At 39.7% G+C, this 22,484-nt stretch overlaps 2 protein-coding genes across 6 annotated transcripts in view; one reads left to right on the top strand and one right to left on the bottom strand.

Moving 5' to 3' along the window:
* Positions 1–8,897, bottom strand: part of PDE6C (phosphodiesterase 6C) — a 30,187-nt gene extending 21,290 nt beyond the window's left edge. For both annotated transcript variants that reach the window (XM_007431756.4, XM_088129013.1), the window contains exons 1-7: positions 8,418–8,897; positions 2,991–3,143; positions 1,807–1,896; positions 1,386–1,526; positions 412–486; positions 252–316; positions 89–155 (exon numbers count right to left, since the gene is read on the bottom strand). In XM_007431756.4, coding sequence (XP_007431818.2) covers positions 89–155; positions 252–316; positions 412–486; positions 1,386–1,526; positions 1,807–1,896; positions 2,991–3,143; positions 8,418–8,897 — 1,071 coding nt within the window. The remainder of the gene's footprint in view (positions 1–88; positions 156–251; positions 317–411; positions 487–1,385; positions 1,527–1,806; positions 1,897–2,990; positions 3,144–8,417) is intronic.
* A 6,267-nt stretch (positions 8,898–15,164) lies between these two features.
* RBP4 (retinol binding protein 4) lies at positions 15,165–22,195 on the top strand. Of its 4 annotated transcripts, none has more exons than XM_025168909.2 (6): positions 15,165–15,258; positions 15,602–15,751; positions 17,329–17,465; positions 17,889–17,995; positions 19,253–19,465; positions 22,004–22,195. In XM_025168909.2, the coding sequence occupies exons 2-6, from the start codon at positions 15,617–15,619 to the stop codon at positions 22,015–22,017; spliced, it is 606 nt and encodes a 201-aa protein (XP_025024677.1). In that variant the 5' UTR covers positions 15,165–15,258; positions 15,602–15,616; the 3' UTR covers positions 22,018–22,195. The 4 variants fall into 4 exon arrangements, with proteins under 4 accessions (XP_025024677.1, XP_007431822.1, XP_007431821.2 ...); XM_007431760.3 differs by having other exon boundaries at positions 15,245–15,314; XM_007431759.3 differs by having other exon boundaries at positions 15,246–15,339.
* Positions 22,196–22,484: the final 289 nt, after the last annotated feature.

The raw sequence follows: 22,484 nt of genomic DNA, 5'->3' as shown, positions 1-22,484 counted from the left end.
TTAGTTCAAAAGTGAACATGTAGATTTACTCACAAAACACACCTATCCAGCACATAGCCCCAGAGAGAATTGTAGGAAAGTAACTTACAAATCCATTTACAGCAACGTAAGTTGGTAAGCCACTCGCAAGACACCAGTGATCTGCAGGAGGTGTCCTTAAGAAAGAGAATGAGATAAAAACCTTCATTCTGTATTTTACCATGAACTCCTACAGCTATTTATTATCTGAGCACCTAATAATAAGCACTTACGGAATTACTTGGATGTGTTCTTCTCCATGTAGAATATAATCAATTATCTTATAAAAGTTAATTTCCTAAATATAAGGGGGAAAAGCAACACAATCATCTTAAACATACCAGCATTCCACAAATTGTAATTTGGATGGATGAAATGTACATGTCTACTCACTCGACCATCAGGGGTCTTTGGCCCTTTGTAAGGCTCTGCTTCTCCCAATTTAATTGGCCATTCATCATAAAATTCCTGGAAATAATAAAATATTATTGAAGGGGCTCCCGAATAAAAGAAGCTTCTAAAAACCTGGTGCCCTCCATATATATATATATATATATATATATATAACTTCAATTCTCATTCTCAGCCAGTAGATAAGAGAAAATCTGTTTCTGATAGGTTGCATCACTCAACCAGATATATGCTCAGTACACAGCAGCATCTACAGAATAGGACAAGATAGATGTGATAGGCTGTGAGAATAACCTTGGGAGACAGGAGGAAGAGCTGCAGCCCAGGGCAATGGTCAGACATGAGATATCTCAGCCCAAAGAAGGAATGGAGGTGGAGAAAGCGTCTCAGAAGGGACTCTTCCTAGTTCTCTGGAAGGTAAAGGCAGGAGAGGGGGGAAGAGATGGATTTTCAGACTTGCAAGATTCTGCTATTGTAACCTTACGATAAAGGTAGTGTTAGTACTCATGGTTTTGGTTTCTTGTCTGGACTACCTTGAAGGGCTGACAATAGCATCTGTGATTGTGAAATGGAAACCCCATCTCTTGTGCATTGTACACCCAATGCATGTAAAAAAGGCAGAGCTTCTCTCATACCATAGTGCCTGGTTTTGAGCCCCCTTGTCAGAACATTTGGACCAGGGTGGAGAACACAGTATGGTTAAAACAATATGGATGGGCAAGCTTTGCCTCAAAGGTTTCTGAAAGATAAATAACATTTCCATTCCAAACACACCTTATCTGAAGAAATAAGCTGTATTGATTTGTAATAGATTTCATTTTCAAAGATCATGCTTTGGATTTTAATTTTACATTTATGGCTCAGTTATAATTTATATATAAAAAGTGACTTTGCTTCAAAGCAAGGAATGAAAAGGAGTTAAATTGTTTTCTAGTGGTAAATAAAATTATACTGACCTTCCCTTTGGTCATGTCCAGCAGACCAATGGAATATCTTTCACAATTTAAATATTGTCGAATAGTGTACATGACTTTGTGAAACTGTCGCTCAATATCTGTAAGTTCTTCAAATACTTTGTTGGCAGACCATAAAAGTATCTATTGAAGAGAGGGCAGGGTGGGATGGGGGAATAGTATTTTAAAATCTGGCTGATGAGAGATAGAACGGACATGATACTTCTGTCCAAACATTCAAGATATTTGATATTATCTGGTGAGCCTATGACATATTAGGTTATCTGGAACTAACATAGTTACCAAATATAATAAATGGCAGCATAACATGTCTTCTTGGCAAGAGAAAAAATAAAACCAAACTATCAGTACAAAATAATCGCATTTAATTGAGTACTAAAATACATAACAAATAATAATTTACCTGACTCTTTCTAGATTCAATGTTATACAGGTATGCAGTGTGGTGTTGTTTCAAAGCAAGTGAAAGAAAATGAATATATTTACTAAAGACCTGCAATGAAAAAATAGAAATAAATTCTTGGACACTATCTAGACCAGTGTTTCTCAACCTTGCTGGCTTTAAAATGTGTGGACTTCAACTCCCAGAATGCCAGCCATGCTGGGATTTAATGCCCACATTTTAAAGTTATCAAGGCTGACAAACACTGATATAGACCAAACTTAAGCATTTACAGTTCCATTAGATTCAGCAGAGGAGTTAACCTCATGGCTGCTTGGGTCTTACTGGAAGAATTTGGCCTTAAAACAGAAGATAGTCAGGGCTATGGGCCAGATAAGGGCCCCCCAAGCCTTTTTTTTCCCAATCCTCAGTGACTCTTAAGGTCATCACTCAAATTAGGATTTTCAAAAGCCCAACTTTTTCTTCTTTTTTTCATGACTCAAGCCCTAAAATGCAAGTTGCATCTTGAGGAAACACTGCTTTACATGTCTAGTTTTAGCATCAGAAAAAAGTAGGGTGAAAAAGTTGCTCCTGCTAACTCTAGAGCTATCACATATCATGCCAAAGCAGCCTTTGAAATAATCATACTAGCAGGAAATAGTAAAATACTAAAAGAGTGGTATGACGGTAAATAAAATAATAATCCAAAGTAAATAAAGTGCATCCTCTAATTTTAAAAAGGTGTCCCTACCTTGAAAGGTATTTAACATTGGCTGGTTCATGTGCTAAATCATCATTTGCCACCAGAATTGTAGGGAGCAGGGGCATCCATAGTGAAATTAAAATTCAAGATGGCAGCCACGATTGCTGGGTTGAAGCTCTCTTGTTTTTTATGTGTATCACATGCATAGCATATTAAAAAAGGCAGGGCTTTAATCACACAGTTGAAGCTACCCTCCTGATTTTTTGGATGCTCCCCTGCCCGCCCTCACAGACACCTCTGGGAGGTAGGTGGCATCTCCATACCTTTCAGTGAAATATACCTCTTTGTGTTTAAAGTTTCTGCTTGGAGGTGCATAAGAAATCCATGGAGCCCATGTTAAGTTTGAACAATGCTTAAATGCTAGATGATCTCAGGCTGCTCACTGAAAGATGAGTGATTAAGCAAAGCAATGTGTTTTCTTGAAAAAGCACTCCATACTTACATCTTCATCCTCTTTAGAGAACTCAGGGGCATTTTGTTTGTTAAGTGCCATGAAAACAGCAAGAACTTCCTTGCCTTGCACAACTGGAATAGTGAGCATGTTGATGGTCGTGTAGCCAGTCTGCTTATCCACAAAGTCAGAGAAGTGATTATTCTGAAACAAACAGGAGCAATTAGTTCACTATTCAGGGGTGACTATGGATAATCCAGAGGACATTTTTAATCTGCAAAGAACTGAATAGTTTTTGCTTGTCTCATAACACTCCTGAGAGATAGGTCACATTTATCCCTTAACACGGAGAAGTGTATTGAGAGAATGACACAGTTATATCATGGGCATCTAAGGAGCAGGGCTGTGGAGGCAAGTGTTGAAACGTGCATCATAATGTTGCAACAGAAGCTCTATCCTTTATGCCATTGTTTCTCAATCTTGGCAACTTTAAGACCACGGGACTTCAACTCCCAGAGTTCCCCAGCCAGCCTTGCTGGCTGGGGAATCCTAGGAGTTGAAGTCCACAGGTCTTAAAGTTGTCAAGGTTGAGAAACACTGCTTTATGTATTTGCATCTGGTATCATGACCCAAGCATGAAAGGGTGGATCTTCTAGTATGACATCATGTTTTGTCATTTTGGTGTCATTGTGCCTGGACATAGATGCCTCTGCATTATACTGTAATTAATTCCATTCCAAGTTTTCTCCAAGTAGCCTTCCAGATTTCTTGCACTCCAACCCAAAACTTCACTTTGAATTTGAAAGCAAATAAATAAATAAATAAATCTGATTGCCCAGGTGTGCTCACATAGTACATTCTAACAATGTGTCTTTGCTTGAAATCACACTGCAGGTGTGTAGGACAGCTGCTACATGATCCCGAGGAAAGATGCAGCTGCCAAAGGAGTTGCAAATGGGTGCCACCTGAATACTCCATGCCCCTCCTTCATCAAAGCAGTCTTTTGCCTTCAGATCCAAAGAGCTCCAAAGACCCAATAAGAATACTTTGCAGGTAGTCCTCAACTTACGACCATTCATTTAACAACCATTCGAAGTAACGACAGCGCTGAAAAAAGCGACTTATGACTGGTTCTCGCACTTACAACCATCACAGCATCCCTGCAGTCACATGATCAAAATTTGGGCACTTGGCAACCAGCATGTATTTACGACAGTTGCAGCGTCCTGGGGTCATGTGATTGCCATTTACGACTTTCTCAGGGGGCTTCTGACAAGCAAAGCCATTGGGGGAAGCCAGATTCACTTAACAACCACATGATTCACTAAAGACCATGGCAAAAAAGGTCTTAAAATTGGGTGTGACTCACTTAACCACATTGCTTAGCAACGCAAATTCTGGTCCCAATTGTGGTCATAAGTCGAGGACCACCTATAATGAATTACTCAGTTCTTCTGCTTTTGTCATTCATTTTGTGGAAACAAGAAGAGGACAAATGGAGTTATTCCAATTGGACCCTACTTAGTGTGTTTTCCCACGAATCTCCATACATGCATAACAAAGTATGTGTAATTCAGGATGTGGATCATATGAACATTCCCATGCAGACAGCTTCTGAGGGTGATTAGGAGGCATGATAGATACTGGTCTTCCCCTACCTCTGCACCAGATTTATTTGCACATACACACACTCTTGTCTGGCAGCAATGTCCGTGTGTGTGTGTGTGTGTGTGAAAATAGGCAATATAGTGGTTGCAGCATTAGGATGTAAGCTCCCCCCCCTTTGTATGTGCAATGTGCCCCTATTTTGACTCTCCCAAGGATGCTACTGCTGCCAGCTATTTGCACCTTCTTAAATATAAATATGTAGAAGATAAACTGAATTTGAATATATATAAGAATGTAGGCGCAATTTTCCCAGTTCACAACATGAAACAGTGAAACATGAAACATACTCACTTTGTCACTGAAAAACAGAACAAAGAGTACATAACACAAGTAATACTATTGCCTTTGGATTGTTAGATACTGTAACTCATTATCAGTCTGCTTACAGAGGCCTGAACTAAAGTTTAATCATCTTATGAAGAAAAACCTATTTTGAAGGAGAATTATTGCTTTCCTCAGAAACAAGGAGCAGAAATAATGCTGTTTTGTGTGAACACTCTCTTACCTATTTCCAGGAAGATTGGCTTACTTCAGGACAATAACCGACTTTTTATAGCAAAGCTTTGGGTGAAGCTCAGAATTCCTCACCAAATAGCCATTTTTTAATCCTAAACCAGAAGGAAATTATTAAATGATTTATTAGCCTTAGGAGGTCAAAAAAGCCAATGCAGATAACAAAAGGGGCTTCAATTGTGCAGTCACGGCCACCAATTTGACTTTTTTGATACGCTTCCCTCTCCTTCCAAGGCTCCAGTGAGAGAACTTTCTTTTGATTAGGCCAGGATGGATAGTATGAGAAACCACTATTTGTTCTCCTAAATTGTACCTTCTTAAACAGAAAGGATTATTTTGAGTTTAATATATATGAGGGCTACCAGATCTCATCTGCAAAGGTCTAGAATTTTCTGTATCTCTCTGCTGCCATCAAACTGTCACCTAGATTTTTGCAGTCCAGTTTTCGTAATTCCACATGTAATAAAACTGGAGTTGCTGCCCTATTGAGAAAGGGTAGATTTCAATGCTGGTTTTGTTAAAAATTAATCTTCATTGGTTTTCAGCACTCTCCAATAATTAAATATGCTCCTTTATGTTCTCCACCTGAGAGGATTACCATACCTAGTCTGTAAAAATCCACATGGCCACTAAGAGATATATAAAATTCAGTTGAGTGGAATTTTGCAGCCCACACATGGTATCTGACACTAGGAAGTACCAAGTCAATTGGCAATAACAGTTTTCTCATAAAAGTGGAGATTAGGAGATACAGTTATTTCTGAAGTGTTTATTTCTGGATTTCCAAGTTGAGCAGATGGGAAGAAACCAAACAGTCAGCAGGAGCTCCTGACTCCAAAGTTTAGTTGATTCTGGAGAAGAATGGCTCTGAATCTCTGGAGAGCTTCCTAAGGTAGTTTGTGTAAGTTCTAGAAGTTTAATATTACTGTTTGGCTGACTAATTTTAGGTTAAAGAAACAATTTTTCATCATCTCCCACTGAAATTAGATATTGCATTCTTATGAGCCAGAATGAACATACTTTTTTCACTATTAACTTCTAGTTATAATCTTTGGGTGGGGGGGATACTTCTTTGCTTCTTGCATAATGGATTTGGAAAGACCTTTGTTCTTCTTCTAAGAATCTGATAAAGAGTTAAAAGTAAGGGTGCTTTCACATCAGCAGTATTTCCAACTTGCAACTTCCAATTCCTCACAAAGAGAAACTACCCTGTGATTGTCTTCACTTCCACCAGTTTCAGAAACAAACAGAACAACATAAACCAATCAGAGCTCACCTTGTTTCCCTCCAACTGACTAATAGGAGCATGCAGAGAACATCATCCAATCAAAGTTTTGTTCCGAGCTACCATTGGTTGTAGAGTATCGCTCACTCACCCTACTCCCAGAAAGAATGGGAATCGAGTTAAACTGCTGGTGTCCCCTCTGTATCTTTAACAATTAATAGTGTAATCATCTGTGATATAAGAAATGTATGAAAATGCTCTGTGCTTAGCCAAAGACACATCTTTCTTTGAAACGTATGCATATGAACTACATAGAGATTATGCTTTAAAAAATAACCCTAGAAATGATTTCAGCCAAGCAATTCCTAATACAATTTATTTCCAATGATGATGCTAATTAAGAGCCTATATTTGCAGAATTCCCTTATGTAAATGTAATGATGATGGCAGTGGGAGTTTTGACTGAAGAATGAAATATTTGAGATGGGACATTATTATTCCTATTGTTATCATCATCATCATCACAATTATAACAGTGACAACAGCTCAGAAATGCAGGACTGTGTTCAGAAAGCCAAACAGTGAGAAATCATATCAACAGGAAGGGATCAGTGATGAGATCCTAATATTTGGTTCAAATTTTGAATTTAAAATGTAGTCTGAAAAATTATGTTCCAAATCTGTATAAAGTTGAAGACTGGACATGCAGACAGTGGTGGTACTATAATGTTCATAAGTTACATTAGTTACTAACTCTTTCTTGCTCTTGTTAGGATCAAAAATCCAATTCCTTACATCTAGTTCAAAAGATACACATCTTCTGCAGAAGAATCTATAAAAGACAGTCAAAATTCATAGGAAATGTTCCCAGGCTGATATCCTTTTAATTATCTATAATAATTACATGAAACTGCTTTTGTAAGAAGTCAACATGCAAAACAGGTAGGCTACATTAAATTGACAGTTTAATTCCATTCAGGATTAGTTTTAGGTGTGCCTGGCTGAACGGATCAGATTGATAGTGTTCATAAGTGGTATGGGGTTGAAATAGCTGCACCCACAAAAATATGATCAGAAATAGATGCCAGAAGAAGACCAATTCTGCAATAAATTACTTCCAGACTCACAGAGCACACTTAGTAAGAAAATCAAAGCAGCTCTATTAGGTGACAGATTTTGGCTGTGATTTAGGATGATACCCAGGAAGCAGAATGCACCCCTAGATCCTTGCTTAATGCTATGCTTCCTATTTATTTCAGTGGGCTTCCACAAGCGAAAGTTGCTAATGGATTATGCCCCTGGCTTAAAAATAATGGGAGGAAAGCATGCCAGACAGCCCAGATTAGACTAACTGAGGCATGGGCCCATTGTGGTTTGTTTTAGCCAAATATCCCTCTCCAGCACAAAAATCAGCCCAGGTGCTGTATGGGAAATATCAAGCGATATTTGATGTATTGCCCGTTGCTATCAACAAAGGAACTTGGTGGATAATCCTTTTAAATCCACAAAGTAGATTACAGGAGAATAGACCAAGGAGATCAAGAACAATGTTATCTCATTGGTCTTAGCACTGTCCTTCTAATATTCATGATATAGGGAATCCCCTCAAAGTAAAATACTGTACTGTAGACTGACTCATCTTCTCAAATTATACAGAAACCAGTATCTGCATGTTGTTAAATAAATAAGCCTAATTTCAGCCCAGTTTGAAATATGTGAGTTGAAAATGTCCTGAATTTTGACTCATGCTCAGGAGGGGCACCAGGTAGGGGTTTGGCCATCAACTAGGTCAAGTACAGATTTGCTTTAGAAATAAGAGTCCTTCCCTCTTCTGTCTATAGTTTAAATTGTGCCCTAGAAAAAGCTGTTTTAAGGTGCTGAAGCATATGAATTGTTAAATACTTTTCTATTTGAAAAATGTATTTATGTTGTGCCAGCCATTTCAGAGACTTAGCACATTTAAGGGAAGTGTCTGTAGTTCTATGCCCCTAATTTAATGAATTTTTCTACACAACTCCAGTTCATAAAATGACCTTACCAATTCTCCAAACCCAGAGAAGGCTCCTACTCACCTTCTTGACATCCGGTATGTTAAATGATTTCTTGGTATGAGCAGTCCAACCTACTATTCCAATGTCCAGAGGAAAAACAATTTCTTTTTCAGGATGCACCAAGTTGTCCTCATATTTGGAAGTAGAGGTGACATCTAAGAGTCTACTAGCTAACTCTGGAATACCGTTGCGGGAACGGCAAATAAACATACTACACTTGTCAGCTGCTAGTAACTGTGCCGACCTTTGCAGGACTTTATGTGCGGTCTTTTCCATACCGGCTGCATCTTCCTGGATTTCCAAAAGTAATTCCAAAAGTATCTCACATTCTTCTAGCTTGGTCATCTCTTTGAAGGAGACTCCCTCCTTCACATTCTCAGGGTTGACTCCGAAGAGGTTTCTTATTGCTTCTGGACGAAGTTTTCTATCATAAAACTCCTTGGCAAATTGTGGGTTGTTCTCCAAATATTTTTCAACATCTTCTTTATTCATTTCACCCATCCTGCTTGGCTTCTCTTTGGCAGATTATTGTTGAATTTTTTTACTCTTGCATCACCACTGAAGCCCAGCAAAAGTCTGATTTTGCTTCTAATGGGAAAATGGTATGCTGTTCATTCTATATCTCCAGCAAGCACAAACCTGTAGATTTGTTCTGTGGGCTTTCCAACCTTCTAAAACCCTTGAAGTATGACAGCAGTCCAGTAGCTTAGCGCCTTCTTAGTGAAGGATCCAGTGACTGCTAATTAAAGAGATGTCAGGACACTAAACCCTTCAGCACTCTTAACTCATCTATTCTAAATCAGACATTTAGCATGATAAATCAATCTAGTAGTTCCTACATAGCGCACAATATAGAAAATATACCTATGAGTGTGTGCATATTCATTTTCAATTGCTTTTGCTTGCTCTTTCTTGTTATTAATTTTCACACACAGAATTTGCATTGACAATCTTTCCCTTCCTGGAGATCTGCGGAAAAGTCTTTTACAAGCTTGCATTCACACACATTGACCCTTTTCAGTATAAAAGATGCTTAGATACACAAAGCATGCTAGGTTGCGTCTAAAGGGTTGGCACTGCTTTCTTCATGGAAGTAAGTGTGTAGTACTAAAAACTATAGGTGCTGTTCATTAAAATGGATAGAACCCAATAGAAGAAAAAACCCTGCCTAATCACCAGGAAGATACACACAAATCCTGACACCAAAACAAGCAGCCACTCAGTAACCCAACCCCCCCCACACACCCCCAATCCCCCCCTTCCCCCCTCCCCCGGATCTCTATAAATACCCACAAAAGGGTCCCATCACCCTGGGCACAGAGAGAACTGCTCCTGTCTGTGCTCCTGCACTCTGAAGATGCCAGTCACAGATGCTGGCGAAACGGTAGGAAACAAAACCTCCAGAACACGGCCACACAGCCCGGAAGACCCACACCAGCCATCGTATGCCGGCCGTGAAAGCCTTCGACAATACATTCACAGGCTCAGCTTTTTTTTTTTTGGCAAGTTCACTGAAATTTCATTTCACTTAAATTTTCACTGAAAAATTTCGCTGCAGTTTAGTGAAATGATACCCCCTCCCCCTTTTTAAAATCAGGTAAAATGGACGAGAGTCCTGTCGATTTCACCTTCCAGCATAAGTGACAGGAAGAACAATACAAACACTTGGTTTTGTTGCTGCTTTTAACCGCTCCACTGATGAATACGTTGTAGGGGAAGGTGCCAAGTACAAGGGAGCATCAACAGAGGAGGGCCGACACGAAGGCTTATCATTGGAAGCCACGTGTCCTCCAAGACCCACCCATGAAAAGGAATGCAATTGGGGGTTGCTTTCCCAGGACAGTGGGAGGGGTAAAGACAGAATCGCAGGGTATCCCTGGGGCCAAAGCAGAGGAAGAGACTGAAATCTGGAAAGAGATTTCTTAAGCTGACTTCACTTCCAGCCCATTTACGCACGGCAGTCAAGCTGCTTAAGGCCACAGTGCAAAAAAGCCTGAAGAGTTATGCATGTTTACTGAGATCAAAGTCTCTCAGAATGTAATAAGACCAATTTCAAATATGTATTTGTTCATTTAATGCAGTGTTTCTCAACCTTGGCAGCTTGAAGATGTGTGGACTGCAACTCCCAGAATTCCCCAGCCAGCATGGCTGGCTGGGGAATTCTGGGAGTTGAAGTCCACACATCTTCAAGCTGCCAAGGTTGAGAAACACTGATTTAATGCATATCGGTAGTGCTTTTTGCCAAAGATAATTCAGGGCAGTTTACAGTGAACGAACAAACAGACAAACAAAAATCTATGCAATCCATTTCAAAAAATAAAAATAAATTACCCATAAGTGACAGCAAAGGAAATAAATAAGGAAACTCAGGGAACATCAATAGCGAAGAAGGATTTTATTTACATGGTGTTACGAAAGGTACGATAACAATTCACTCTTAAGGAGGAGATGAGAGTTCATGTATTTGATTCTATTTTCAGGGGAGATACGATGGCCCACCACGGCCACCATCACCGTCAGGATTAAATCGGAATTTTAAAGATGTGATGAACTAGTTAGATTCTGTGTCATTCTTTTCAAGCAGTTTTGGCATACGCAGAGCCTGTTATTTTAATGCGTATTTTGCTTTCGTCCTGGATGTCTGTGGTTACTATAACAAATACAACTATTTATGGCACCCTTCTTAGGGATGCCTCAGCCCTGAGCTTTGATAGGACGTGGATAGTTCTAAGAAGGATAAGAGATGAGCCTGAGATGATTTAAATAGCTTCAAGTGCCAGGGAAATGTCAGAGGTATTTATGAGGTTCTGGTGGTTCATCCAGTATTTACATTTACGTGTCACTCCCACTTATCCTCAATTGTTAAGTTTTTTAAAAGAAAGAGGAGAAAAAACCTGGTTTTGCATTGTTATCAGTGCAACCTTTGACCAGATATTTAAGGTTAATTTGACTAGCCAAGAAGTGATGCATATCTCATGCACTGCCTTTTCAACATCTGGCGTTTGAAAAGAAATAGCTTCTTCAGTTTCCTTTTGCAACTTACGAGTTATGCTGTAAGAAGGTCTATATTTTGAAAGAAGAAAAGAAAAGAACCAGCTTTTAAAAAAGGAATGATAGAAATCCAGAGCACTGAAGGAGGATCTTTAATTACAGTTTAAATGCTCAGACTAGATCAACTTAAAATAGAACATTATTTCTGATTAAATTGGTAGTGACTGACTTGGTCAGGTTTTGCCAGATATTGATATTTAGATAGGAAAATCTGAAATTGTGGTATAAACTCCAAAATTCAGTTGGAATTATGGTGCTATATTATATGTTTGTTTGTTTTTTAAATAGCTGCATTTCAATTGCAATGAGCAGCAAGTAAAGATTTCCATAGTTAACCACTGTCACTTTTTTAATGGCTACAGAAACAGTATACAGATACAGGTAGCCCTCGCTTAACGATGGTAACTGGGACCAGGATTTCCATCGCTAAGTGATGCATGACATAAAGCAGAACATCACATGACCCCATCACTTAGCGACGGCGATCCTGGTATTCCCCATTGCTGTTGTTAAGCGAGGATTGCAGGTTGTTAAGCAAGTCCCAGGTGGCTTGCAAGCAGGGCAGCAGGCAGGTAAGGCACAGAGCGAGTGTGGCAGGGCTAGGGGTGACTGCTGCCAGGAGGGAGAGGGTGCGAGCAACTTACTGGAGTGATTTGCAACCTTCCCTGATGGCTTCCCCACTGACTTAGCTTGTGGGAAGCCAGTGAGAAAGGTCTCAAATGGCGATCACATGATGCTGCAACAATCATAAGTGCGAGCCGGTTGCCAAGCGCCCAGATTTATTTATTTATTTATTATTTTATTTTATTTTATTTTATTTTATTTCTCCCCCGCCCATCTCCCCCCAATGGGGAACTCTGGGAGACTCACACAAAACATTAAAACTATAAATATATACAAATACATAAACCATCAATTTAAAAACATTACTAAAAAAGAAAAAGGAGAGTCCAAGAAGATGAAGAATCTGGAGCTAAAGACAGCAGGCCTCTATGGGGCTAGCCATCCCCATGCTTGAAGTATTCCCTCCCCACCCCAGGCCAAGTGGCAGAAGCAGGTCTTCAAAGCCCTACGGAAGGCCAGGAGTGAGGGGGTCAATCACACCTCCGGGGGCAGAATGTTCCAAACAGCGGGGACACGATCACATATCCACGAGGGTACTGGGATGGGCGGAACTTCGAGGACTGGTCATAAATACCACTCGCCAGCGCCATCATAACTGTGAATGGTTACTGAACAAGTGGTCATTAACCGAAGATTACCTGTATAAGAGCCTGCATATCAGAAGTCAAGTAGCTTCTGTAAGAAGTGTTACCCTGAAAAAAAAGTAGCTTTGAACGTTATATATGGTCATTCAATGCATCTGAAAACTAATGGTTCACTTCCTGCTAAGCTTTAATGTGATTTGCTTTATTTTGACTTAGCATACTGTTTATACTCAATCATGGCTAAAATGGTTTAATGTGATGAGTGCATAAAGACATATTGGCTTGTTCAAGAAACCATGGTTAAATAAATCATGGCACCGCATGTTGAATGAGTCAACTATAAAGGGTTCTGGCACATTTTTCAAGAAGTTAAATCTGCTTTCCTCATCTTGGTACTGTTCTTTAAACTTATTTGATTCAGCTTAAACATTGAACTGAGCAACATACAGTCATATGTGTTTTTTCCTGCCCAGGGTCTAGGACTTTTAATGAAGGAAAGAGGGAGGAATTGATTAACTACATAATCTGGATATTTTTGTTTGCAACACTTTTCCACCATTATGCCTGGAGTCATCTTTTCTATCTGTTGGGAAAGGAATATGGAGCCACATCTAGTTTCTGCTTGTTCTGTGTTGTTATCCTGTTCAGCTTAGGCTACATGTTTAAAGAATATTTAACAGGTTCTTTTAAATGATTGTAGACATGTTGAAACTTCAGAATAAATATTGACTGTGAGGAAATGCCAACTGTTTAAAAAGGAGGAAAAAAATCCTTTATATAATAATGAAAGAAGTCTATCAACAACACGGGGCGGGGGGTGGGGGCTGATAAATTCCAAAGACTTTGATTTGCTCATCTCCATGACACCACCCATATTGGGCATGCCTCTTCATATCCTTCTTGCGTCTGTCAGCTAAGACCAAAAGCAGTATTCTGATTGTACCTGTTGATCTCCATAGCAACAGATACCATCTTGGAAGTAAGACATCCCCAGGGCTGATAACATGGTGTTCCTCACATACTGTATGTAACAAAACAGTTCAAAATAAAATCCATATATTCCACAAACAATGATATCATCCATTTTAACCGCTCAGGACTCTTTTATTGCGTTACCATCTCAGCTTGCTGTATGTGTGGAACAGACCATACTATTGGGGTTAGATGTGAAATACCTTCTAAAGGCTGCTGCAGTGTGACCTCACAGATGACTGGAGATAACCTCAGTGTATCAAATTAGGAAAGATCCATAGACAATCAGGTGCAATTATCATTGTTTTGTTCACAAGAATTACCTCATTTCTTCTTGAATAACCCCTTCACATTGACACCAAACTTTGAGCTGCCATAGGAAGAGGCATGTTAGGAAGCACAGACCATGGGCAAAAGCTGCCTTATGTGATTGTGTGTGTGCTGCTGCTGATTTCTTAGCATAGATTATACTTGTTGCCCAGGTATGAATGCTTCAGACATTATGGCATATGTGTTGTGCCTACCCTAGACTTTTGCTAGAAGCCACAACAATGTCTAATGCATCATGATGCCATTGCACAATGTGAATTATATAATTTGTGTCAGTGGCATCTTGATGACATGACATCATGAGTTACTTCCCTGCCCCCCTACGCCCCTGGATGCCCATGAAATCGGTGGGAGGGTTTTAGGGATGGAAACACTAGATAAATGGAAGTGTCCTCAATTTGGAGTTTCCTGGAGGAATTACTGAGTTATTGGATGTGAAATATTTGAACATTCGAAAAAGCTTTTTATTAATGCTACAGCCAAGTTCAGTTTCTATAACTGCTTTGGCAGATATCCATATTGATATGACTGCTTCATTTATACCCTTTATAAGAGCATGTTGACAACAGAGAATGTGGACTCTCAAAAATCAATTGTTCTCCAGAACTAAGCATCTAATTGCTGACATACTAATGTGATAGGCAGCTCATCCGTAGGAAGACCGTCTCCTGCTCTGTCTCACATATAAGAGACTCATTCTCCCTTTACAAATAAGATAGCTAGGTTGGGCCATGGGGGACAACAATCCACTCTCCACACTAGAACTAGATCCACTAGATATTGCCCTACTATGGATGTTGGGTCTTCTTTGTTAGCATCACTGGGTTTCTTCCTGCCACAATTCCATTAAAAAAAAAATCTTATAATATTCAGAGAGGCCCAAAGGATCAATGACAACATTAAATGAATGAGAACCCTTTTTGCCTTAACAAGGATATCATGAAATGTTTTCAACCATGCCAAAAAGAGCAGGCAAAGAAAAACAGTTCTCAGAGACAACTGCAGCCATCAAGCTCTCTCTTGAACCATAACCAGATCTTGCTGTGTGAATCCTGCTTTCTTGGCTTGGCTTTTTCTCCAATGGTGTTATACAAGCTGGAGAGACAGGGAGGAGTATATGCTATACCCCCCTACCTAGCTAGTGGCTGGGGATCAAAGATCACTGCTGTTTGCTTCCCCAGCCTCCTGCTGCAGGGTTACGCAAGATCTTTGTTAGAAGAGCTTGGCCAGCAGCTGGAATTAATCAAGCGCCTGTCTCTGCACGCCTTTACAAAAGAACTGCTCCCCCATCCTCACCCAAGGTTATAAAGCTTATGTCCAGCCTCTCTTCCTGTTTGCTGTGGAACTTAGCTGCTGGGTCTGCACTTTTCTTCCTCAGACAAGTATCTTCTTTAGTTATTTGAGCCTCCTTCTCTGGTGATTATGATGTGGTGGAGGAAGACCTCAGGCAGAAAGTCCCAATCCTACCCTGATTCAGAAAGATCCTTTCAGAAGAACTCTAGGACCCTGTTTAGGGGCTTTATGAGACCTCCCGTTTCATCTGCCACATGCCTGAAGGAGTCTGTTCTTCATCCTTCATTTAGGTTACACGGGACAGCCTTCCTTTTCTTCCCTGTTATGACTGGTATTTGATTTTTGTTGCAGGCACAAAGGATCAAGATGTCTCGCAGGAGTCCAACCCTTGCCTGGTTGATGCTGGTGGTGTGCCTGGCATTATTGGACAGCAGATGTCAGGCGCAGCGGGACTGCCAAGTGAGCAACTTCAGGGTTCAGGAAAACTTTGATAAATATCGAGTAAGTATTCTGCCCTCATCTTTTCCTTTCTCTAGGTATTCTACTTTGCTCCCCTATGGCCCATCCCTGCATTTCTTTGCTGCTTCCCACTATCCAAAAGTTTCCTAGTTACATAAAAGAATCTGAGATGGCTTCTTAGCTGCCTGTATGCTTGATAGCCTCTTCCAAATAGCCATCTTTCTTACCGCCTTCAGTTCCTTCCCTAAAATCTACCTTGTCCATGAAACTTTTGTCACCTTAATTTTCATGCCCATGGGATTCTGAACACTGCTGAACTACAATTCTGTGCAGTCTGAAAACATCTGGAGAGCCAGAGTCCCTACCCTTGAGTAGATAACCAAACCTAAATATAAACCAGATATCGCTTCCCTCCTCATCTACTGCTTCTTTGGTTGCCAAATGTAAAACAATAAAATCCTTTAAGATTTTACTTTACAGCAAAAATCCTTTATAGTAAAATGTCGTGCATTCTGCTGGTGTTAGATGTTAGAATGGATAAGGTTATTAAACTTGCATGCAGCTAATTCATGGTGAACACTATTTGTAGCAGATAAAGGCAGTTAGTTATGTTCATTGCCCAGCAAACTCCTCCCATTTATTTTCGGAAATAAATTTCAAAAGTATAGCTGTGTCACTCTCTTAGAGAAATCTCTTTGTGAATTGAGTTACATATGTTTACATTTCAAATAACATCAATAACTTGGTATTATCTGAATTTCTTCCTTGGAGTATTATGTTGTTCAGTCAAATATAGCCTATATATGCAGATATGTCAGCTGTATAAACTCTAAATGAGGTAATCTTTTATTATAAATCTCAAGTTTTCTTAGTGACAGACATTTTTTGGGCAGGGGAGAAATTTGGCACCATTTCATCATCCAAATCATTTATGTGTTAATCTCCACAAGGCTCAGTTATCTAATTCAGTTAATCTCTATATCACTCTTGAGAGAGATGGCAGGAAAAGGAAATGTTTTCTAGCTTACTTCCAATGGATAAAAATTAGATATGCAAGGAAAAGTTATGGATGTGTTGGCTCTAGTGTTTTCCTTCAACTAGTGGCATCTAACCAGAGGACAATCTGCGTCATCCCTGGAATGGTGTATATTTATTCCTTCCCATTGGTTCCATAATAACGTAAGAGCTATCTGGTAAATAAAACAAAGGTTAATTATTAAGTTTGGTATAGTTATTGTATACAGAAGAGTCCACTATTTAAGCTATGGAACCCGTCTTTCAAAGGTTAATCAAAATGTGTACACCTGTCCTCAGAAGTCCCCAAATATAGCTTGTAAGTGTCAATCACCAACTTAATGTAGAATTTTATTTTAGGAGGGTTTGCTGAGAATCCAGATTTGTTCTCTTTCCCTGAAAATGTTTTAGGGTTTCCTGAAATATTGAAGTTCATCCTTGCACAGTGTGTTTGGCGTTTCATTTTTTGTTGCAAGCTTTCACAGCAGATGAACACTGGCTGTGGTTGAAACTTTCTCCATTGGTGTTTCATTTCCTGATATTGCATTTTCCTGACCTATTTCTTTAGCCAGGTCTGCTAAGGACTTTCTTTCTCTTTTTGGCAGTATGCTGGCACCTGGTACGCCATAGCCAAGAAAGACCCTGAAGGATTGTTTCTTCAGGATAACGTGGTGGCCCACTTTACTGTGGATGAGAATGAGAAAATGAGTGCCACTGCCAGAGGCAGAGTAGTGCTCTTTGGGTGAGTCACGAGGCCCAGCCCTTTTCAGCTTCCTTCATAGGAGGTCCAGCCCTATCATTAAGGAAGGTCGGGTCAGGATCTTAGCTCAGCTGCCTTGGACATCAAGCTGGCAGCTTTTAGGGTTTATTACTATTGCAATAAAGAAGGACAAGGCAAGGGACAATCTAGTCATGGTGAGGGCGGGGGGTTCCTCTTATGCCAAAAATCATGTCTGGCCTTGATTACTGTGCATTTTGACTTGGGTTGGAAGGTGCAACACAATGAGAAATACTGCTATTTCTCAAGCCAGAAAATGACGTGATCGAGCCTCTCGCAGGTTTTGCCTCTCTTCTACCTGGTCACATTCTTTTCCTTCTTACTGGTAAGCACAAGTAGCTACAGACTTATAAGGATGACCTGAAATCCACCTCTCCTTCTTTTCAGTAACTGGAACATATGTGCTGATATGATTGGCTCCTTCACCGAGACAGAGGATCCTGCCAAGTTCAAAATGAAATATTGGGGTGTGGCCTCCTATCTCCAGAAAGGAAGTGAGTGTGCCAGGAGGACAGCTAGCTACCCAAAGCCCTGGCTACCTTTGAATGAAATTGAACTACTTTATTGAAAATACCAAATTGAATGAACTACTTTATTGAAAGTTCAATAAATCTAGAAAGCACCAGGTTGGGGGAGAATGTTATGTATCTAGTCTCTCTTCTTTATGAAGAGATGTTGGTCAAATCTATAAACATTAAGTAGATGAGAGCAGGAGAAGAAAATCTCCCTCATCTGTCCACTGAAGCTACAGCTACATTTAAGGAAGTTGCACAGAATAGACTGACATCATTACCATTTGAATAATTTTGTTATTGTGGGTGCTGAAAATCTGGTTTCAGTATCCCTTGAAGACTCCAGAAAGGCACATGGAATTGCCTGTTTTTTTATTGTTTTGTTTTGTTTTTTGCTAGAACAGGCTAACTCCAGAAGTCATCAGATATTACTGGAAAGGCTATTTGTCTCCAGCTTTTTTCACCCAACCTTCAACAGATATTCAACCTTTGCTCTGCCACGAAATCAAAGCTGGCTGCTTCCTAAAGACCCTGGAGTCCAAAGGCTGTTGTCCTTGTCTGGGTCAGGTTAAACACTGAATTTGGCGCATCCCTTGAATTGTATCTTATCAAAAGCTGGCTCCACAGGATGCCTCTTTTAGAAAGGAAGCTGTTAAAAGTTCTTACCCCTCCTGTTATTTGGTAACTTTGAAGATAATGTGCTCCCAGTGTTGATTCCTTTGTAAATTTCAGGACTTTTATCACTTAAGCCTGGCCATTTCACAGACTTTAATCTTTTGGCTTCTTCAGCACTAAAATACCATTAGCAGCATTTCTGAAAATCATTCTCATCATGTGTTCACCAGTTTGACTTGACACTTGCCCCTGAAATAATGATGTTTCTAAATCTAGTTCTATTCGTACTTCATTTTTATACATGAAGTGTCAAACATGTATGTAAGCAATTAAATTGCCCGTGTATTTAAACATTTCGGAATCAGTTTTAAGTAATTGGCACTTTCTAATACAAAGATAAATCTCGTCTCTGATAAGAGTATATACTTTCAGTACTTGAATGGCAATACAGTAACTTTTACACTATTAAGTGGATGCCTACAAATCAGGTTTTGTTCACAGAGAAAGAATGCGTGAAACAGCTTTTGAAGTGAACAACAATGGGTCAATAAGTGATCCTGAACTAATGGGCTTGGGGTAATAAGTAATAAAGTGATACTGAATTTTCATTGTGCTTTATCCTAGATGATGATCACTGGGTTGTGGCCACAGATTATGATACATATGCTCTACACTACTCCTGCCGTAATATTAATGAAGATGGGACTTGTGGTGACAGCTATTCTTTTTTGTTTTCCCGGAATCCATATGGACTATCGCCTGAAGCGCAAAGAATTGTCAGGCAAAAGCAGGTGGAAATCTGCCTAGACAAACAATACAGGATAATTGTACATGATGGTAAGAAATATTTCACTAGAATTTTATAGGAAAACTGGTCAAGATGTGATAGATTAAGAACAAGAGAGAGAACTACTAATTCTAATGCAGTTAGAATTCTTAGCGACACACTGATGCCACAATTAGCTTAAGATCCTTCATAAAAACAGTTGGGGCAGAGAGACTGTGGAAGAAAATAGCACCAGGAGGAAAGATGGAGAATGGATTCTGTATCTTCTTGAGTGGGCAAATGTTAAGTTCATAACATAAAATATTTGTCTAGATCAGTGTTTCTCAACCTCAGCAACTTTAAGATGTGTGGACTTCAACTTCCAGAATTTGCCAGCCAACATCTTAAAGTTGCTGAGGTTGAGAAATACTGGCCTAGATCATCATATGCTTTAAGACTAGCTTTCACCAACCTGATGCCTTCCAGATATGTTGGAGCTGTTACTCTTAGAATTTCTAACCAGTATGACCTTATGGCAGGGAAAGTTGTAAGTCCAACACATCTGTTACATCATGGCAAATCCTAATACATGAAAATTAAGAGGTGCATCTGATGAAGCACTGTAAGCATTTTTGAGAACTGTATCATGCTAGAAACAAACTTGCAAACCTATTTATTCATCCTGAATTGCACTATTTCATAATGGGTACCAGGCAGCTGGTGTGACCTCAAGTCTACCTGGGCCAGAACCTCAAGGGACCAGGGAGATGGACTTGGAAGGCAAACTGGGCAAGAGAAGACTCATGAAAGGAACAGAACAAACTTGGCCATGAGTTGCTTTGAATAAATCGCAGAACTAAAAAAAGGAGGCCCTAAGGGATTTCCAACTCTTTCATATTAATTCATCATTAGTTACCAGTTGTTCTCAGGTGTGATTTATATACTTCCCCCTCCAATTCTTTTGCAGATAGAGACAATCTGACTTCTTAATTTAAATTTGGATGATTCTCACTTTTTGTCAGGAATCTCTTTTTGCAGTTCTCAACCCACAGAGTGTCTATTCTTCCTTCTGGGAATTCTTGTCTTTCCCCCACTTTGAGGCTCCTAGACTCAGTTATCATTATAGCAGTTGTCATTAAGCCTCTCGTTCACACAGTATCACCTGCCCTGCAAAAAGCTTTAATCTATTGCTCATGGAGGGTTTGTCTATACCAGACAGACAGCCAAGCTGACTGGGGAATTCTGGGAGTTGAAGTCCACACATCTTAAAGTTGTCAAGTTTGAGAAACATTGGTCTATACATTGCTTAGAACAGATTTCCATTACTGTCTCAAAGAATAATGTGCTAAATCTTCTCTTTCCTGTCATGGTCATACTGGGAAAGTTACCTGAATGGAAAAATGCAGGCATGCCACCACTACAAGGATACCACCCCATATCAGTGTTTAGCGTGTAGTATGGATATGGCACCATGGCACATGAACTATGGCAACTGAAAGACTTCCGTCACCGCTATTCATTGCAGCACCCCTCATACATGTTTTTCGGAAGGATCTTTGTTTCTGCTTTTTGCAACTCACCAAACAAACATATAAAAGTGTGCATTGGGGCATAGATGTCTAGGAGAAACCATAACGATGATTTGTGAGTCGAGATAGCATCACATACACGTCATGAATAGTTGTGTCATTTGCATGATTATGTTACAAGGTATGTGACACTACTTGCAGTCCTAGATGGATGGGGACAGGGGAGAGCACAAACAATTTGTTTTTTATTTTATTTTATTTTATTTATTTCATTTTATGTTATATGTTAGTGCAGTGCAAGATCTTTCTTAATTCACCAGTAGCAGAAGTTTAAGGGGATGGGATACAGAGCTACTGGCCTGGTTGTAGGCAGCAAAGGAAAAGAAGAGGATGGTTGAGTGGCTGAGTTTTCACTGCAAGCTCTAGTCTTAGGGAAGGACAGACACCCCTGAGTTAATAGTATGGGCAAATCACTATAGACTGCTAAAAACTGAAGATGATCTGGGAGAAAAGTAACTGTGATTTAAGCTGACTTCTAAGGCTTGGAAAACAGAAAGGATGATTTCCTGAAGTGCCACATGTTGCTCCAAGTGCTGGATGTTTGGAGGATGGTGGGAATGTGCTCACGAGCTAGGGGTACCATAGGCCAGGGAACTAAAGGAGGCAAAGGTTGCTAGACTGGGACAGTTCTCCTTAACCTCATGTCACTGGACATTAATGCTATCCTCAGCTGAGATTACAGAAATTGAAACCCGATTGATTTGGAGTTTGAGGAAAGCTGGTCAGGAATACCGACTGACTAATAGTGCATTTTTTAAGAGTTAGATGGAAAGAGACTCCTGCCCGTTCTAGCTCCTCTTGTTCTTCAGGGTTGAGTACAGTATTCAGATACGAAGGCAGCGACATCAAGGGTGAAATTAAACAGACATTCATACTCTGCCTAATTTAGCAGACTGGTTTGAACCCATCTGTCAGTTCTAGCACCTTATTACATCCTATTATGACAAACCAATTCCCTTTATTTTGTAATGGCCTTCTGGCAATTTTACCATATTTTATTTTCTCTTTTTCTTTTTTTAGGATTCTGCCCATAAGGACAACACACTCTATGGGAAGTGGGGAAGCACATTCTCTATAGTTAGAAAGTTTTAAAGTGTACTGTTTTGAGGGAAGTCCTTCAAATGGATTCATTTGGATTTTAAGTATATTTATCTGAATTATGTCATTTATCCTTCCACCAGTTAATAAACTGAAATCAGTGTAATAGCACAATGATTGTGTTGTGAACACGTATTTATACATTTCAGGTACATAATTCTCATGTTGTATTAACAAACCATTATTTTATTTGTAATGTTTAAAATTATAAATCCAAATTGTAGTAGCTAATTATGTCTTATGTTCCTTCTTATTCTACAAATGATCCACAAATATTACTGTGCTGGCACAACCTCACCTCATAGCCAGTGACAGTAGACCCTCATCCTGAACAACAGCACTAATTTTTCCTGGGGATGGGGAAGCTGCCATGTAAGATATGATTGCAATTTGTCCATACATT

This window comes from Python bivittatus, unplaced genomic scaffold (genome assembly GCF_059951505.1).
Source record: "Python bivittatus isolate LINGU-HERP-01145 unplaced genomic scaffold, Pbiv_v1 ctg000780_np1212, whole genome shotgun sequence".
In the NCBI taxonomy this organism is placed as follows: domain Eukaryota; kingdom Metazoa; phylum Chordata; class Lepidosauria; order Squamata; family Pythonidae; genus Python; species Python bivittatus.
The sequence above is the reverse complement of the archived record's forward strand: the minus strand, read 5'-3'. Positions and strand labels throughout refer to the sequence as shown.

What these genes read in the sequence shown, in the direction of transcription:
- RBP4 (XM_007431759.3), top strand. Translation starts at nt 15,271, where the DNA reads ATGTCCAGCCTCTCTTCCTGTTTGCTGTGGAACTTAGCTGCTGGGTCT. An exon ending in AAAACTTTGATAAATATCGA is followed by an intron (nt 15,752 to 17,328) that starts GTAAGTATTCTG and finishes TCTTTTTGGCAG; the next exon opens with TATGCTGGCACCTGGTACGC. An exon ending in CTCCTATCTCCAGAAAGGAA is followed by an intron (nt 17,996 to 19,252) that starts GTGAGTGTGCCA and finishes GCTTTATCCTAG; the next exon opens with ATGATGATCACTGGGTTGTG.